We start from the raw sequence: 18,908 nt of genomic DNA, 5'->3' as shown, positions 1-18,908 counted from the left end.
GGAAGAACTCCTTTGCATGATTCTATCCTCTCCCAGAGGCCAGAAGTTATCAGGTGCCTCATTGAGGCCGGTGCTCGAGTCGAGGGCGTGAAGCGCGATAAAAATGTCCTGCACGCGGTAGCCCTGCACGGGAACTCTGAGGTTATTGAGTGTTTGGCAGACATGGATCTTCCAAGACTGAACGTAGAGAAAAGAGACGAAAGTGGTAACAACCCATGGGATTACTTAATATACACCCTACACGCTCCGAGGTGGAGACTAGGAGGTTGCAGGAGACCTACTTTGGATGAGGCGGGTGCATTTGCGAATTTTTACAAGGAAATGCGAGACCGAAACCTACAAGCTGATATTGATAGGCTGTACCGGGCGCGAGGCTATCTTGAGGACGAGAATTTCCGGGCAGCTAACGCAGCAATACAGTCTTTGATCGACGAGAAGGAAAAGTGGGAACAGTGGGAGTCGTTACAGACGTACAAGACTATCAGTCTTCAGATTCGGGAGAAAATGCTGGAAGCGGCGGTCGAATCGATCGAGGAGAATATCGAGGTCTTGCAAGAGAAGATGGAGCAGTCTCCATGGGACCAGAAGTCGCACTACGATTACCTCAAACCACCAGACTCAGATGATGAAACCGAGGAGGACACAGACAGTCGAGACACGACGGACCAGGAGTCAAATCACGGGTTTCTTGGCAATCCAGACTCGGGCAACGAAGTTGAGACTGAGGAGGATGAGGAAGTGGAAAGTCTTCACAGTGGTGATGTCGAGCGAAGATGACATTATCTAGCGGAGATGAAACAACGCTTCAGGATTACCCGAGGACTCAAGTTGGAAGTATGAAGGCGGCGTTGGTATAGGCGTTGTGTGGGTAGATTGGGCATGGGGTTTGTGGACTGCTACTGCTGTTTATCATTACTTACGGCCTTGAGAAAGTTACACTTCGAAATTGCGCACATTAGACAAAACAAACCAAATACGCTGACGCAAAAGTTCCATATTCACTTTCACAACTTGAAATAAACACGCCGAAGACGCGTAGCCTCCTCCTAACGATGAGGGTTGACCGCACACTCGACGAAGATGACGATCACGGTCGCAAAACAGCTACCGCGCCGAGCAAAAACACAGCTTAAAAACAACAGCTTTTATGTGTCTCTGTGATATAGCCGGCCTATGCTTGGTGCGCCTGTCTCGGTTCTACTTCTAGTGCTTCGGGTGAGCGCGGGAGAGGCTGGTACCATGAAAGACCGAGACGTGCCGATCGTTGAACCTCCGCCAACGGACTTCAAACCTGGCTGTCAAGCCGGACGATTGGGATCGCAGCTGTAATCCCGCCGGAATGGATCACGAGGGTCTCCGAGAGAACATCATCGCTGGACATCAAGAACCTCCCAACGTTATCATCTGGTCTCTCCCATCATTCCTTCCCAGGTATTCAGTAAGAATCGAAGAATGACGGCGGCGAGTGACCGCTCTCGGCGGCAGGCTCGTTCCTTTTGGTGGGCAACTTCGTTTCTTCCAGCGATAGATAGATTCCTTGTCCCCGCGGCTCTTTCACTCTTCAAGAGGAGCTAGTTTACCACGATGGCCCGTTCCGGTTCTTTCAGTGCCCTTCTGCACCCCCCTGACATTATATACATGATGGAGGTCCATGTCACGCAGTTCCATGATGGTCACGAGCATGGTTTTATGCCCAAAGGACGTGTTGAAGACAACATAATCACCTCTGAAGTTTCTAGGAAACCCCCGAAGATGCTATGTTCTATTCTCCATCTATCAGCGCACTAGTTCATCTGTATTCAAGACTGTTGGGAGACAAGGCATGTTGCATACCTCGCCGGTGAGACCATCGATTTCTCGTATCCTTCATTCGGTCTGTCTGCCTCATCTACTTGATTATTCTCTCATCGGAATACCGCAGAAACATCCAACATCCGTGGCCGTTGATGGACCCTGCGTACAAGGCCGACATGTAATCCGAGAACACAAGCAACCACGTCGTCCGCTCCACATCCGCCGCTCAAAGCGTCATGTGCGTGAAGATCACTCAGTGACGGAGCTCATCACGAAGCAAATGTCTCGCTAGGTTAGCCAATCCACTCAAGGGTTGGACTTACTTAAAAGGTAGATAGAAGGAAGTCTGTGGCTGAGGCTGATCATGGTCCGCAAACCAACTGCTCGCGTCGATTCCTTGGATAATGCCCTACTTGACTTTGTTAACCAGAGACGTTGAGCGCACTGGGAATGTAGAAAGTGGTGTGCTTGTCCATTGTAAGCTGAGCTGCGGATCAGCACCGACGGAGTCATCCCAGTTTCTGACGTTGGTGATGCGGCTTGTGTGGACGAAGATGTTCTCGGATATGATTGGGTGCACTTCTGAGTCGGAAGTCGAAGTGTTGAACGCTTTAGCGTGGTACTGCAGTGACTAGTGCCATGTAGTGACGCCTTGCTTGCTCTAGGAACCTTTGAGCGGCACATTTTGCCTGGTTTTCCTTGGCTTACACGGACTTGCATGTCTGCAAAGCTTGCCGCGCCGAATCGTCTTCCCGAAACAGCAAAAGACACGCCGGAGTTCGTCCGAGTGGATCACCCGGACCGGCTGCCGGCATGATAACATCCCACTAACGCCTGTGCGAGAGTCACGAGTAGGTTCCAGTCAAGTTTGAAGTCTTCAAGAGATCTTTGTTGGTAAAATGATACACAGTATGTACAAGAAAGGCACGAAGAAGACCCAATGCCCAAGAGAGAGAGAGAGATATGTTCAACCTCAAATCGTTTCCATGTCCCATGTTCCCGTTTTGACTTGTCACCCACTCCTCTCAAAAAAGGTAAAACCAGAAAATAATGCTACCCGGCCGTTTTGTGATTTGAATGTAAGATGCCCCGTTGTCCCGTGTCCTTGGACCCAAAAAAAGAGAAACCCCCGTGTTCTAAAGTGTGCTTAATGCAAGATGTCTGAATCGAAAGGGTTTGGTTTTGAGAATTGGATTCTTTTTTTTCATGTCGTCATAATGTCACAGCACGTCGTAAACGTGGAACGTGTGATGCCAAAGAAGGAAGGAAAAAGCAAAGAAGCGTAGAACGCTTAGTTGCTCTTGCCCTTCTTCTGGTACTTCTCCACGCAGAGACCGAAGGCGTTGTCGCAGCCGCAGCCGCAGTGACGCATGCTGCTGCCGCAGGTGCCCATGGGAGAGCAGCAGAGACCAAAGCTGCTGCCGCTGCAAGTGCCGTTGTCGCCGCCGCACTTGCCGTCGGTGGAGATCTTGACGCCGTTGCTGGTGCTGGGGGCGGGAGCGGCGGCAGTGGAGGAGGCGGGAGCAGGCTGGACGGGGGCGGCAGAGGTGGGGGCGACGGTGGGAGAGGGAGCGCTGGAGACGGGGTCCTCAGCGGCGTACTCAGCGGGGGCGGAGGAGGCGACAACGGGGGCAGCAGAAGTCTTGGAGGCGGCAGCAGAGGAGACGGGGGCGTCGTTGCTGGAGCTAGAGGAGCCGCCGAGGAGGTTGAGGTTGACGGCGGCGGGGATGGGGCCGGGAGCGGGGGTGGTGGACTCGGCGATCTGGTTCTCGGGGGGACCGTTGAAGTTTCCGGAGCGGCAGGAGGCCTCGATGACCTTGCACATGCCGGCGTTCCAGGCCTCGCAGTTCTTGGCACCGGTGGGGGGAGCAGAGTCGAAGCACTTCTCACCCTGAGCGTAGCAAGCGTCGACCTGGGCCCAGCAGCCGGTCTGAGTGGAGTAGGTCTCGAGGGGGACACCGCACCAGTTGGCGTTCTTGACGAGGCAGTTGGAGGGGATGGCGCCCTCAATGTCCTTGGCGGAGAGAGCCTTGGCGCCGGAGGAGGTGCCGGTAGGGCTCCAGACCTTGGGACCGGGGATGGGGTAGCCACCGGAGGGGTTCTGGGCGCTGTCGTAGAGGTTCCAGTTGTTGCCAACCTCGGAGCCGTCGATGTAGCCGGGGATGCTGACGGCGTTCTCGGAGGGGATGTTGAGAGTACCGGAAGGACCGTCCTGGATGTAGATCTGGGCGCAGCCGACGTAGTACTGGGGATCGTGCAGAGAGACGGCCTGGTGGAGGGCAACAACCTCGGGGCGGACCAGGTAGTAACCGGCGGGGAGGCCGGAGGGGAGCTCGACGGTCAGGAGACCCTTGTTGGCGATGAGCTTGTCGACGCACCACTCACCATTCTCGTCGAGGCCTTGGTCCCAGATCTTGAACCAGCCCTCACCGGCAGCAGGGGTGGTCATGATATCGTCGACCTTCTTGACGTAGACGGCGCAAGGACCGCGGTGGGAGGGGTCGATGGAGCCCTCCTGGCGAGCATCGGGCCACTGGCGGAACTCGAAGGTGATCTTGGAGCTGCCGGAGGCGGGGCAGGTGTAAGCGGCGGCGGTAGCACCGTCCTTGCCTGTAAATAGATCAGCTCATCAAGTTCTCGCGTGGTGGTGGTATCTGAGCGTTCCAAGAAGGACGCTAGAAGGAGGATGAAGACCTACCGCAAGCCATGTCGGGGCTGGTCAGGCCGGCGACGGGGGAGGTGGCAGTGTCTCCCTCCTTGGGAGTGCGAATGCAAGTAGCATCGCCCTGAGATTCACCGTTGATGTAGATCTCGGAGAGCATGGTGTGGGCGTTGGCGGCGCCGGCCAAGGCGAGGGCGAGAGTGAGGAACTTCATGTTGGGCAAAAAGTGGGTATCTTGTTGTGACTTTTGAGTGTACGATGAATGATAAGGTCGGACGGATCAAGCGTTTTTCTGTAGCAGGCCTGCTGAAATCGAAAATTCGAAATCGAGAAAAGGATCGAAGTCGGATGTTTCGAGAGTCTGTTGGGAAGGACTGAAAGGTTGGTCAAGCACTGGGCTTATGTTGATTGTTGGCAAGGAGCGGACTGTTCAACAGCAACTGTTCTCTGGTGTGGAGAGAAGAGTGAGTGAATGAAGAGCAACGAGGTCAAAAGACTTGGCTCAAGATTGGTTGTTAAAGAATGGAACGTTCGAATCAAACCGAAGCAGAGACGAACAAGAAGGGAGTGTGGTATCAGCGGCCGGCTGGTGTACAGAAGAAGCGCGATGGAGGGCGGGAAGAGCAAGAAGGAGGCCCGTTATCGAGGGCAGAAGAAGCCTTTATGGATTTATATCATCCAACCAACAGACGAGGGCCCCGGGGTTCCTTGACAGAAAAAAGGGCCCCCGAAAAAAAGGGAGCAAGGGCTTCGGTGCGCCCTCGTCATCCTGTTGGATGGAGTCATTAGTGGATGATAGACAGGTACGGACGGATACCGTTGACATTGACCTTGACCATGAGAACTCAGCCGTCAGGTTCACTCAATCAACGCGCTTGCACCCCCTTTGAAGCTGCAGGTCCGCTCCTGCATGGCTCCAGGGTAGGGCCTGAATAGGGCCTTGGTCCCCATCTCATCTCGTCTCTGGCCATTGACCTTTCAGCCGCCCCCTCCCCGTGTTGGGATTTGGGACTTGGGACCTGGGAGGATCAGTGATGGCCCCTCCTCCCCCTGTTCCCGCCTTGCAGGTTACATGCAGTGGCGCTAGCGTGGAGTTCTGCCGAGTACCTTAGGAAAGCAAGCTTGATTTCGTGTCGTTTGCGACTCTGCGAGGAACAAATGCCGCTGAGACTGGGACCGACTGGGAAGAATGTCACTCTGCGAGAGTCCAGAACTCGGAACGGTATCCAGCACGGCTCCAGCAGAAGACGGGTCAGATCATGGCGCGCCGGGAAGAAGCTGCCAAGAAAACGAACAGTATCCTTGGTGTGGTGCGTACAGGGCCACTGATAAACAAGCATACGGGCTGGCTACCCATTTCATATTGCAGGGTGCCGTGGCGTGCGTTAGCGGCCAAACGGAGATGGAAAGATGAAACGGATGGGCGGCGCCCGGAGCGGGGCATTTAGTCGCCGCCAGCCCTTCACCCTTCTTCTCGGGGAATTAAACCGTAGGATTTCCGTTTGGTGGTGTGGTGGTGTGTGAGTGTTGCGATTGGGAACCGTAAGGTTGCAGTCGCAGTGAGGAAGGTGGTGAGGATAAAAAAGAACGATAAACAAGATCGACGCAGCACGGCTCGGCCTGGCGAATAGACGCAGACGCGCGTGTTTCGCAACGTTTGTTTTTAGGGTTGTAATAGTTGGGATGAATAACGGACGATGCATTTTGTCTGATGTAATGTTTCCCTCCCCCTTGCACGTGCGTACAGATAAACAGCGGCAGGTAGGTATGCTGAAGCCAGGCAGGCAGGCACCGGGCATGGGACGAAATCCCGCACCTTCCTTCCCTTCACCTTCAGCCTTGGGGTCCTTCTCCAATTAACAACTCTCCAAATTCTCTCACATTCGATACCGCCCAGAAGCAGATGATCGTCTAGACTGCGCCGGTAGCTGCAGACGGGATGCACGACGCTAGAATTCTTGAATGCCCCGATGGAAGAGGCTGAAGCGGCGTTTGACTTCCCTTCCCCTTCCAATCCCATTCTCATTCCCATTGTGCCGCCCGTCCACGGTCCTTGCACAATCGGACGTCGATCCCTGGAAGCTTGTCCCAGCAATATCGAAACCGAAATGACAGATTCGGAGCGGGTCATTGACGATTGATTTTCCAAGGAACACAAAAGAAAAACACCGGAGCAACGCACGCGTCCTCCCAGGGAAGAAGTCTGAAGACCCCAACCCGACGGGACCAACGGGATGGGTGAGGTCGTCTCCCGTCTGCTTGGCTTCGCTTGGCCAACATTTGATGACGCCGTCGCGACCAAGGGGCGCCCCCAACGGCTGTAACCTATTGTTGGTTTGGTCGTGACATGACACTGGCATTCTGCAAGGGTGCGTGGCTGGGCGGAATTCCGTCGGCGGGAGGGAGGCGCCTTCGAGAAAATAGGCTGAAGTCGGAGAAAAGGGGACGACAAGCGAGGCAAGACACTGGCAATCAACTCCTGACTTTTGGCTGACGCCTGACGGCTGATTGTTCATGGCTGACCTTCCTTCCCGCCAGAGACACACCACCACGCTACGAATATTCCAGGCAGGCAGGAATAGCAAGTGGAGGGTAAGCTTATTCATAGTACGTTACGGTTACGGTACCTATTCAGGGGCGACGTCGGAAACAAAACAACGCAAGCACAGCGGCAAAACATCGCTCTCTCTATCATTCTCTAACACACTTAAGCAACTTAAGCCCTTAAGCTTGACTTTTCAGTGTACCCAAAACCGGGTCCGGCCCCAAAAGAAAACCGGACGAGAAACAAACCAAGCCAAAACATTCGACAGACCCCCAGCCTTTCCATGGTACTGGGCCTTTTCGAAAAGCACTCAGCGGACTCCTTGCTGGCGGACCGAGAAAAAAAAGGACTCGAATCGTGAACGCCTTGCTGCATTGGACACACGATGCGCAGCGCTTCGTTCCCTGCCTCTCCCAAGACGCCTTGCTGGACGCCATCCCGATTGGCAGCTAAAGCCACCGCAGCCGCCGCCCTCCCTGCTTAACGTACCCGGCTGCAGTCTGCACCGCAGCTTCTCCCTCCCCCACAACCTCCAACATCATCAGCCGCGCGCCCAGAGGTACCTCGCCCTGAACCCCTGAGCCGGATTTCAGATCAACGAGTCAAACAAGCAACCATTGGTCTCACTGCCTCCTGACAGATCTTCTTCTTTTTCTGTTAAGCGCAGAACAGATCTTTCTTCCCAAAAAAGTGTATCCGTACCAAAGTTGCAACCCAACCTCGCCCCCACAGCGGACACGGCTCGTACGAAATTCGATTCAAATCTCATCTGAAGAGAGGGAAAAAAAAAGGGGTGGAACCTTTCATCTGGGAACTCCGGGTCTCCCGTCCACTTCGCCGCATCGGCTCCCACTTCTCGCTCACTCACGACCTGCTCCGATTTGTTCGTCCCGTTGATTACCCAGTTGCCTACTGGAGGGAGAGCTGGTGGCCCATGCCACTGTTTTGTTTATCGCGCAGTTCCAGTCTGCGGCGGTTCGTTTGCCCACTTTCGCAAACCATGATCCATACCTCTCGCCCATGATCATATCACAGCAACAATCAAAACGACCTCTCATTATTCGTCCAGCGCTCTGACTACTCACTCTACTGTAATTGCCTACGCACTCCTACCCGCTGCGCTGTAAAAGTCCGCTTCAAAGCGATTGTCCACGCACAGCAACACAGCAACACAACGCTCACGCAAGCAAACAAAGGTGGTGAAACTCATTGACTCGGGCACTCGCCGAACCACAGTGCAGTACCCATTCACGACTCACCCATACCGGTTTCCAGCCGCAGCAAAGCGGCTGTGTGTCACCCTCATTACTCGGTCTTCCCGGCCAGATCGTCTCAGACACTGGAAACCCTGGGGTACGGTAGAGGCAAGACAGCAAACGAGACGAGACATGCAATCTATCGAAGCGAATAGTGAACTAGTGACCTGCCGACCAAAGTCCCTACGCAAAATAACTAAACGTGCGAGGCTCCCTCGGTCTTAGCAAAAAGGGACAAGCCGTCAACTGCAGCCAAGTAGATGACGTACGTCATGTCGTGGAACGTCTGTTGGGGAAGACACATAGGCGCATGGGTAGTTAAGTAAACAGACGTGATGTGAGAGGGGAGAGGTTTCTCATGATTCAGACCGCGGGTCCGGGCAGGATACGCAGGGAAAGCAGACGACTGAATGAAGAGAGTCGTCGTCGTCAACGACTCCTCCCGTCCAACGTCTCCCTCGTCTCTGCGCCGATCTCTTTCGTAGAGACAAAAGAACCCGCGGAACTCTACAACAGAGCTAACATTACATCCCACCAAGTCTATGCAAAACAAGCTTTACAAGATGACAGCCTCATCAAACATCAACATCGCTTCCTCCTCGTGCGGTCTTTGGGCCAAGAGAGTTTTTGTACATGCGTGTGTCTTCAGTTGGGGGTTGGTTTGATAAGTTATTTCCTTTTGATACAGATAGGTTGGTTTGGTTATTGTACACGCCAAGAAGTCGTTGGAAACTCGTGGGGTATCGTTCATGTTTTTGGAGGGATGGATTCTTTAGATTTTTGTTACAAGGTTTTTTTCTTCATCAACGGTCATTTGCCTATTTCTCGCTGATCTTGGCGAGGATCCTGTTGCACGGTGTTGTCAGTCCATCTGGTTCATGCAGAAACGTCCCGGACCGCCGCCACTGCCGCAGCTCACGGCGTCCATGTGCGGGGCATCGTGATCTGGTCTGAGGGCCCGGGGAGGGAGAGGGAGAAGTTGACTTACTCGCTGTCGCGGAAGAGGTGGTACTCCTCCTCGCCGACCTTGACGGGGGAACCGCCAAACTGCAGATTTTCGTCAGCCATTGTCGCAAGCAGATCAACTCAAAAGCAATCGTCATCTCGTCATCCCCTCCAGTGACACATTGCGGGGGAAGAGCACGTCACAGGATATGCGATCACACCCTGCACTGCACCGTCCCGCAACATGCATCAAGACGAGGGGAAGACTGCCGATGCCCACACGGTTGAAAGTAAGGACATATGACATACCTGGGGGATCAGGACGCGGTCGCCCTGGTTGACGCCCATGGGTAGTCTGTTGCCCTTCTTGTCGAGGGCGCCGGGGCCGACGGCGAGGACCTTGGCCTCGTTGAGCTTCTCGACGCTGGACTCGGGCAGGAAGATGCCGCTGGCGGTCTTGGTCTCGGCCTTGACGCGCTGGACGAGGACGCGGTCCAGGAGGGGGACGAGGGAGCGGATGGAGCGGACGGAGGTGGCCTGTCAACAGCAGAGAGAGAGACACGTTAGCCATCTGTGATGTTGTGTGGGTATTCAATTGTTGTCCAGTTGCGTCCGACTCAGCAGCAGCAGCAGCAGCAGCAGCAGACCGCCGGAGTCTCGGATGCGGAGGAACCAAGCTGGATGCGGGCGTCGTTTTGCCCTGTCCGCAGTGATGGAGGGATTCATACCATTGTGACTGTTGAATTGTTCGAGACTGAAGCGCAATTGCAACGTGAAGTGATGTGTGGGTGACGATCGACGGAGGAATTGGAGACGGGTACGGGGACGAACTTTAAGCCTTGAAGCTATTCCAAGAGCTTCCAGAATGTCAACAATTTTTTGGGCCGATCGGCCAAAATATTTCCCGATGCCCCCACCACGTCGGGCCGAGGAACCACGGCACATTCCGATCTCGCAAACCCGGACGGCATTCGCGATAGTGAGCCCGGTAAGCCACGAGATAAACACGGCGAAATGGAACAGAGCAAGGCGAAACGTCTTGCACCAACTAGTATTATCTACCTATCTAATATTCATCTGAACGATACAAGCCCGTAGAGGAGCCGCTGGAGCATCTACACTTTCCTGAAGGCAAACACCTAAACCACCCAGGCTCTAAAGAAGATAGTCATCGCTGTGTCGTCACCCTCAAGGCGCTTATGCCATGCCGATTCTCACCCTCCACCGGATCCCAGTCCCAAACCTCTTTCCTTGATATCCTAAAACGCCTGGATAAACATGCAATTTCGAGTCAGTCGGCCGACTAATACTTCGTCTACTTCTGAGGCTGCGGCGGTTCAAGAGTGTGAACATGATCCTCCGCGTGAATGACACGACCTGGCTCGGGCTGTTGGCAAATAACAGTATTCGCTACCCAAGGCTCCTCCAGAATCTCCTGCATCGTCGCCCGCTGCTTCACTTTGATTTCAAGCATACGCCCAATGATGTGTCTGCTCTCTCTAGGAAGCAGCCGCAAGATGCGCCAGGGACCCCGGATCACTTCCTTCTTTTCAGGTTGTTGCTGGCCGTCGGTGCGGCCCGAAGAGATTGTCGTCGTCGTCGTGCCTTGAGGCGCTTGTCCTTCGCTTTCTTTTTGTTCCGACTTCTCCGACTTCTGGTGCTGCTTGTTTTCATGCTTGCCATCCTCAAACATATCCCGTTGTGGTGTGCTTGTGAGATCATTGGTTGACTTAGACGGCATGATCAGCTTCTTCGGGTCGTGCCCCGGAGTTGGCTCCGCCGCAAATAACTTGAAGGAGTTGTCCGTCATACGAGGGACTTTCCAGGGGAACCTTCGCAGGGTCATACAGCAGTAGATAATGGCGAGTGACCAGATGTCAACCGCCTGAGGGTCGTACTTTCGCTCATCGTAGACCTCAGGGGCCAAATACGGATCAGAACCCACAATGCCTGCTTATAGTCAGCCCATGTGTCATAGTTCGCAGATTGAAATACTGACCTGAAGCGAGCACGATATCGCTCTCAAATGGGTAACTGAAGACATGAGCGCTCCCAAAGTCGATGATCTTCATGATGCCATGCTCACTGACAACGACGTTGTCAAGCTTCAAATCCCGGTGAGCAAGACCCATGCTGTGCAGATATGTCACTCCGTTGAGAATCTGTAGGAAGCAGCATCCAACCTCCTCCCGGGTCATCTTGCCAGTCATGACACATGCAAAGAGATCGTAAGGAGCGTACTCCATGACCTCATACCACTTGCCCTTCTCCTGAAGAATGTCCAGCGTCTCAATGACATTGCCGTGGTGAAGAGTGGATCCGACGCAGAACTCAGCCGTCAACTTCTTGACGTACTCCTTTTCGGTCTCATACGAATGTCTCGGGCGGAACTCCTTGACGGCAAACACAACACCATCTTCGCTTCGCTTCATCAACCTCACAGATCCACCAGCACCGGAGCCTAGCACCCTGCCAAGCTTTCCGTACTTCGAAGTTAGGCCGTGATCATCACCAAATGGAAGCTGATGTGATGAGGATTTCGCTGGTGGGGTCTTGGCACCGGAACGAACTGACGACGGCGAAGCTTCCCGCTTCATCTTGTGGTGACCGCCGACCTTGAAGAAGCGCTTCAGGTCCGCAAACGAGCCCGGTCGGCTAGAAATACTCGCCGCGTCGTCGTGAGGAACCTGAAGCTCATCTCCATGCCCCTTCAGGTTACCCAAAAGACCGGAGTGACGTTTCTCAGAGGCACGGCCCAGACTAGAGGTTGAACCTGAGGGAGATCCATGCTTGTTCTTCCTCCTAGAGAAGACAAATCTCGAGTCAATGGCACCTTTCTGGGGATTCGGGGCTAGCGGTTGACGCTTGTGGGCAGCGTATGGGTCGTTGGCGTCTCCCCCAGGAGTCATTGGCTTGGAGTAGTACATTGAAGCCCGGGACGGACTAGATTCTCGAGAGACAGGTACGGATCCGCCGGGCCCGATGGAGAACATGCCCTTCCTGTGCGACCTCGTGTCGTGATCCCTATCTTCGGCGGAAGCTGACCTCTGAGCAACGTGCTCGCTGGACTTGGCTCGGACGGGCAGGGCCTTTCTCGTTGATGAGGGCGGCGAGGGGTCGTGGGAGGACGAAGCCTGCGGGGTAATAACCTGGGGCTCGCTCGAGGGAAGCTTCTTGTCGTCGTCATTTTCCGCAGCCTTCTTGGCCGGATCCTGGGGGTCGGTACCCGCCGGGGTCAGGGGAGGTGACTGCATCGGGTGCATCGGACCAAAACGCGGCGATTTCGGACCACTGGAATTCGGGGTCGGCAATCTGCTGTTGTCGGATTCGTCTTCTCGGGAACAGACCTGATCAAAGGGGAGATGTCAGTGAGTGTCGGTTTTGCAGGTTGGCGTGTGCGACGCGGTTGACATGACAAGTTGTGATACCTGGTGTAAGCAGCAAACGGGTCGACAGAACCTCCGCTTAGAGGCGCCATTGGGACCATGAGCAGACGGTTGTGCAATAGACGATATGTCCGGGGAGAAGGGGCCTAAACATTGAGGCGGTGTTTGGTGGGAAAGACAGAGGGGAAAGTCAGGTAGGAAGGTGCTTTGAAACGCAGGGTATACGGGGCGGAAGCCCAAGCAAAAAGCAAGCGACGTCAAGAGGCCCAGGTGCTAAGCATAAAGAGGATTTGATGGGCATAACAGGTACATACGCGTGATGCAGGCAGCGAGTATGGCTCATAGCCGCCGACGACATTCATCCGACGCTTCTGCAACGGTGCTCCTTGAAGGGATTGTGAGAGGGCTCTAATGTCGTCAGGCGTCACCTCTGCGATGGAGTGTTCTCCGGTAGCGGCATCGGTGGGGGAGTGTGTTTCGGTCGGTGATGTCGTGGTGACGGTAGGTGTGATCTCTTCGACGGAAGAAGCGAAGCGGACGGCGGGCGCATCCTGAGGGGGCATCTTGGAGTCTTTGTCGGCATCGGACGTGTTGTGCTCTTCGCGGGTGATTTCTAGGCATTACGAAAAGCGCAGCGGTCAGCAACGAGATTCGGCTGGGCATATGCGCTCTGGGCTTTGAACGAGGGTAAGGGTGGGTGAGAGAGTATGCGGGCGGGCTGCGCTGGCTGGGAGTGTTTGGCTGTGTGTGACTGTGACATGCGCAACAGACGAACCGAGGGCGGGGTTGCGCGCGCCGGAACAGACGGAAGGGTAAGTAGAGCGGTTTGTACCTGGGAGTTGTTGAACGTCCTTTTGAGGATCGCGAGGGGTAGACGGGGTAGCCATGGCCCCGACAGACTGGATGACGATGTTGATGTCGGTCGAGGCGCGTATAAAAGAATATAGATTTGGTGTTTGAGGCGGGGGAGAAGAGCAAGTGGGAAGGGAAATCGAACAAATTCACACAAAGTCGGGCTTGAGAAAGAGAAAAGTACGGATACCCAGGACAAGGCGTGGGAGGACAGGAGGACGCAGTGCGTGCAGTGTGGATGCCACCAATTGCGGATGGTGGGGCCTCGACTCTACCTTCCAGCTAGAATGCAGCTTGTGACTTGTGACTTCCCGGGAAGAGGTAGGTACCTTCTCTTACTCTGTATCCGTCCCTTAAGCGTTTAAACACATGGTCTGTGAAGCAGAGATGAGGTACTTTCCTACTAATCTTAACAGACATTAGAAGCTCTTAGTGCGTGATGTGTACTGCCTTGGGTATCGTGACGATCTAATACGCAGGAAGTGCTTACGGGTCCTTGATGTTGCCCGTCAACCCGCCGCCAGTAAGAGCAAGACGCAGCGAAAGAAGAGAAAAGGATAAAAGCTGACTGGTCAGTCCGATTGTCCCTTATCGGGGAAGCGGTGGACGGGATAAGACACGGTGACACCGGAATGGAGCCTTGGGACCTTTTTGGGGCTGTTCTCTGGTGTCTGGGACATTTGGCACCGGGGAAGAAGTCGGGAGTCGGCTTGAGACCGCCTGTAAGACGGGATCGATACTTGGCAGCCCCCCCAAAAAGGACAAAAAGTCATGGATGCATTGCGCGTATCTGCATCAGAACCCGGGCGGAAGTTGCGAAAGGCGGCAAGGCCCTCTACTGCCCTTGTCTTTCTGCCAGCCTGCCAGCTTCTTCCTGCCTGTCCCTGCGGTGATCGGAATGTTCTATTTTTCCAACTCGGCTCTAGAATTGTCCATTTGTCCATTCATGGCCAAGATCTCCCCCGAGCCTCTCACCATCAGGCGGCGCGGTCAGGGATTTCTCTCGGCTTTGCATCCGTGACAAATGCAACCACAACCGAACAAAACTGTTGGTCACCTTTTGACACTTTTTTTTTACGAATCTCACAGGAACTGACTCTTGGTACTGCAAACCAGGTCCGGGCTGTTTGCTTTCTCGGTCCGTCCCACAGATGATGACTCCAACTGGAAAATATTTTCTCTTTCCTCGCCTCCAGCTCCCGACGTGACTGTGTACTCCCGCGTGCGGCGTACCTGACCGAACACCACATAATATTGCCAGCCATATTATTTGGCAATGCGTCTTTTCCCTGCGCCCGGGATGAACGAGTCAAGCTCGTCGGGAAAACAAACAAAGCCAATCCCAAACCGCCGTCGCCCTCCTTCACAACAAACCAAAAGACGCGAACACACGTCCCATCTCCCGCCATTATCCCGTCATTCATCGGCTTACACGAGCCGTAAGGAGCAGCTCTCAGTCAGCTCTCGGCTAACAGACGATTTGTGGTTCTGATGAAATCATCGACAGGAACAGACGAGTCTCTTTTCTGCCCCCATACTGCATGTTAGGCCCGGCCATCACCTCGCATGCTTCCGTGCTACATACCGAGACGTACCGCAGTACCGCCGCAACTCTGGTTCCAGCCCGAGTCCAGCACAGTGGCGTACCTTTTGTCACTTGGTTTTGCGGCTGGCTTGCAGCATGAAAACGGCCAATGTTCCGTCACAACGCCGGCATCGAATCGGTTCCACCCTCGCAAAGCCCTGCGAGCAGCCTGTTGCAGATGACAGGTCGATGCTATGGAACCCGTTTGCTCCAGGCACAGCTTTCCAGGGGCAATGTGGGCATCAAGCAGCCAAGGAGAACAGCTTGCTGAAGCATTGCCAGGGCCTAGACCTGTCTCCTTGTCGCACCCAGCGGGGGAGCTGAAGAACTCAATGCTGAGTTCCGGGAACTCTGAGGTAGAGACGTACGGAGTAGACATTGCTGATGTCGTCCTTGCTCCTCTTACATGACCGTCAGCACCGCCATACGTCAGCACGTCAACAACTGCTACTGGACCAACTAAAAGATGCGATCTCGATTACGAAGCTTTCGGCATGCTCTAAATCAGAGACGCTCCACTGGTGTGCTGGCGTTGACGCTTGCATCCTGATTCTGGACCGCTGATCCAACTGCTCACCGAAGTAAAGCTCAGCACATTGAGAGTTCTCAACGTTAGACTCTAACCAATCCGCCCTCCGCCTTATGTCTTCCAGACCGTCTACTTGCAGCTTGACTTTCGTCATAGTTTATTCCGTCTCCTGTCAACCTCTGCGATTTTGAGCTATCCCACATGCCGCTAGCTGTTTCCATCGCCCACGGACTGTTGACCATTCACACGCAGTGGGGATACTGGGCAGAATCCAGGAACGGACTTCCCTTCCACAATACGGGACAATTCTTTTCAACGACGCTGCCTAGTTGGTGCATCTAGACACGCGCACTGATCCTGCAGCCTCCTTTCTAGGTCTCAAATATGCCACGAAACCACGCGACACCAGTGTGTGAAGCTTTTCCCAACGTTCTGCAGTACAGCTTGGCAGTGAAATTTTGTCTTTTCATCGTACAACGCCTCCGGCTGCTAATTCAACCCCGATCTACCTCCGATATAGTACAACAACAAAGGCGCTTTTTTCGTAGAGGGAGATGGTATACAAGTGGATACTATCCGCGCCTGACTCCGTTCTTGATGTAGGTGTGTCATGTAGAAAATTGTTTATGTTGACGGTTGTGACCAGTGAGGGCTTCATGGTACGACGGCGACGCCAATCGACTTGGCTTGGAAGATAATGGACCGGCAGAGGGCCTCAAGGCTGAGGCCGGACAGCCGCGTCTCGGACTGCTTGATTTTGGCGATCTCGTAGACGTGCTTCAAGCTGACGGTGCCGACCGTCTCTTTCCCGGGGCTCGCTGCGCCCTTCCTCTTTCCCTTCTTGCCGGTAGGCGCCTCCGCCGCGTTGAGGAGAAGCCATGATGTGTGCGGCGTGCGGATGTCGAAGTGGAATGATCGGTCGCCGCGCACCGTGACTCGGCAGGGCATCGGCGTGCCGACGATGATGTTTTGTGTCCTTGCATTGAACTCCTACAGACGAAGCGGCCCGTTAGCATTGATGTCTACCATGGCATGACCGAACGAACGACTCCTTTGGAAGACAAAAAGGAACGAGAGCACGGTTGTTGGGCAGAAGGTGGCCATGTGTTCGTCGCAGCATTGGGATCGAGAGCGAAGCAGCCTCACCTTGCAAAAGTCCATCGACTTCACACCCTTGCTACCCAGCGCGGGACCGACTGGCGGACTGGGACTCGCCTGGCCGGCGCCCACGATGAGCTTCACGACCTGGTCGGCAACGGCCGCTCCTCGCTTCGACATGATGGGCGGATGTGGTGAGTTCGTTGACGGTTCGGGGTGGTAATTGATCGTATGCGCCGCGCGAAAACCGCTTTCCCATCGACTGGCCAGCCGAATCAGACTGAACGCTGCTGCATGTTCGGAGCTGGAAAATTTAGGAGCCTTATGCACTAGCCACCGCTAGAGGTCCAAGCGACCGGGATGCTCGGGGGAAAGCAAGCTCCACTCAGCTCCCCCTAGCCACAGTTTCACCGTCATTGGGTGGTGGGATGACCCCTCCGCCCCTCCGCCAGTTGTTGTTTGGGGCGGTCAGCTCCAATCTTAACTTCCAACTCTCTGGACTGGGGTTTTTCTTCCTCTTCCTTCATAATAACTCAACGAGAAGCTAAGTTGTTGTGTCCTGTCAAGACTTTGCTGCCTCAACCTCAGAATCGCCTATCCGAACCGCACCTGTACATCCTATCCGCCCTTCCCGTTTCCCCCCGCAGTCCGCCATCGCAAACATGTTCAAGTGGGCGCAACAGAAGTAAAGGAGCCCGCCCGCATTCTGAATGCCCATTCCCCCAAAGTCGCCAAGGCTAATCTTCAACCCTGAACAGGCTCGCCGATGTGGCGGGTACCCAAGAGCCCATCTACGGACCCACGGCCATCAAGTCCGTCGCCGAGGAGGCCAAGGAGACGACCTTCACCGAGCTCACCAAGAACGATCTGAAATGGATCGCCGCCGACTCGACCTCGGTCGAAACCCAGAGTTTCTACTTGATGGCTGATAGCGGACACCTCGGGCTGGCCCAGGTCATTTACAGTAACGTCGGGTACGTTGAACCGCCCCCACGCCCCGCGCGCGCGACGATGCACGTCATCGCCACCTCGACCCCAGCTAACCTCACCATCTCCAAACAGCGGTATTCGTACGACCTGCCAATTCAACGCCAAGATCTTCTACCCCGAGAACTCGAAGCCCACGCTTTGGGAGACCTCGCAACTCAACCACTATGAGATCAGCGAGGACCGATACTCCTTCTACGCCGATGACTGCGCCGTCGAGCTGTCCGAGGACGGCACCTACTACACGATCAAGAGCATGAACTCGGAGAACGCTCTGGTCAACCTCAAGGTCACCCGCATGTCGCCCGGCTTTCACGCTGGCAAGACCGGCAAGACACTCTTCGGCACCGACATGTCGAAGCCGTGGGGTACCATGCGCCACGCTTTCTGGCCGCGCTGCGAGGTGGAGGGCACCATGACCACCAAGGACGGGCCCGTCGACTTCAAGGGCAGAGGTTTCTACGTTTATGCGCTGCAGGGCATGAAGCCGCATCACGCCGCTGCCAAGTGGAACTTTGTCGACTTCCAGGGCCCCAACTACTCTGCCGTCATGATGGAGTACACCACCCCGCCCTCGTACGGCTCCACGACGGTCAGCGTTGGCGGTATCGCCAAGGACGGCGAGATGATCTACGGCGGCGTCACGCAGACCGCTAAGCACACCAAGTCCAAGAACGATAGCGTCAATGAGTGGCCCGAGCCCGAGGAGATCAAGTTCACCTGGGCCGGCAAGGACAAGGACGGCAAGGTGGTTGACGCCTCGATCGAGGGCGCCCTGGGCGAGAGGCTCGACAGAGTGGACGTCTTGGCCGAGGTTCCTGGCTTCGTCAAGAAGATAGTAGCGGGAACGGCCGGTACCAAGCCATACATCTACCAAGTGAGTGCTGCCAGACATACTTCCTTTGAACAACGCTGACAAGACATTAGTTCTGTCCGACAAAGAACAAGCTCACCCTGAAGCTCAAGATCGGAGACCAAGAGATCTCCGAAGAGGGACTGTGCTTCAGCGAAGCTACTTTCATTTCTGAATAGAGGCGGAAGAATAGGCGCTTTGGCAATCGCGGCCGCCGGACTGGTTAGGCGTTTAGATGGGACTCAGGTCACTCGTTCCTATTTGGTTACTTGTTCTATAAGACTGTTCTAATACAAATAAACCCTTTTTCCGCTTTCACTGTGGACTGGTCTCCCGTCTCGCTGGTGAATTGGTTGCCTGTGATGTAGCCACTACAAACTATCTCTTTCTAAAGTGTTGATACATGTCGCATGCTT

At 54.7% G+C, this 18,908-nt stretch overlaps 5 protein-coding genes across 5 annotated transcripts; 2 read left to right on the top strand and 3 right to left on the bottom strand.

Annotated features, from left to right (window-relative positions):
* Positions 1 to 321: 321 nt before the first annotated feature.
* CkaCkLH20_00925 (uncharacterized protein) lies at positions 322 to 777 on the top strand (the record flags this gene model as incomplete). Its single annotated transcript, XM_038883645.1, has 1 exon — positions 322 to 777. The coding sequence occupies one exon, from the start codon at positions 322 to 324 to the stop codon at positions 775 to 777; it is 456 nt and encodes a 151-aa protein (XP_038751240.1).
* Positions 778 to 3,085: 2,308 nt separating this feature from the next.
* On the bottom strand, positions 3,086 to 4,670 carry CkaCkLH20_00924 (endoglucanase b; the record flags this gene model as incomplete). Its single annotated transcript, XM_038883644.1, has 2 exons — positions 3,086 to 4,404; positions 4,493 to 4,670. 2 exons carry the CDS (start codon positions 4,668 to 4,670, stop codon positions 3,086 to 3,088), a joined length of 1,497 nt encoding a protein of 498 aa, XP_038751239.1.
* A 4,405-nt stretch (positions 4,671 to 9,075) lies between these two features.
* Positions 9,076 to 13,475, bottom strand: CkaCkLH20_00923 (uncharacterized protein; the record flags this gene model as incomplete). The annotated part of the gene is made up of 7 exons (XM_038883643.1): positions 9,076 to 9,103; positions 9,246 to 9,304; positions 9,512 to 9,739; positions 10,554 to 11,152; positions 11,202 to 12,549; positions 12,903 to 13,201; positions 13,364 to 13,475. The coding sequence occupies 7 exons, from the start codon at positions 13,473 to 13,475 to the stop codon at positions 9,076 to 9,078; spliced, it is 2,673 nt and encodes an 890-aa protein (XP_038751238.1).
* A 2,733-nt stretch (positions 13,476 to 16,208) lies between these two features.
* On the bottom strand, positions 16,209 to 16,832 carry CkaCkLH20_00922 (mitochondrial ribosomal protein; the record flags this gene model as incomplete). Its single annotated transcript, XM_038883642.1, has 2 exons — positions 16,209 to 16,544; positions 16,701 to 16,832. 2 exons carry the CDS (start codon positions 16,830 to 16,832, stop codon positions 16,209 to 16,211), a joined length of 468 nt encoding a protein of 155 aa, XP_038751237.1.
* Positions 16,833 to 17,402: 570 nt separating this feature from the next.
* CkaCkLH20_00921 (survival factor 1) lies at positions 17,403 to 18,671 on the top strand (the record flags this gene model as incomplete). Its single annotated transcript, XM_038883641.1, has 3 exons — positions 17,403 to 17,626; positions 17,715 to 18,516; positions 18,567 to 18,671. The coding sequence occupies 3 exons, from the start codon at positions 17,403 to 17,405 to the stop codon at positions 18,669 to 18,671; spliced, it is 1,131 nt and encodes a 376-aa protein (XP_038751236.1).
* Between the last annotated feature and the right edge of the window lie 237 nt (positions 18,672 to 18,908).

Source organism: Colletotrichum karsti (assembly GCF_011947395.1).
Source record: "Colletotrichum karsti strain CkLH20 chromosome Unknown Scaffold2, whole genome shotgun sequence".
NCBI classification, from domain to species: Eukaryota; Fungi; Ascomycota; class Sordariomycetes; order Glomerellales; family Glomerellaceae; genus Colletotrichum; species Colletotrichum karsti.
This window is presented reverse-complemented; position numbering and strand designations above follow the sequence as displayed.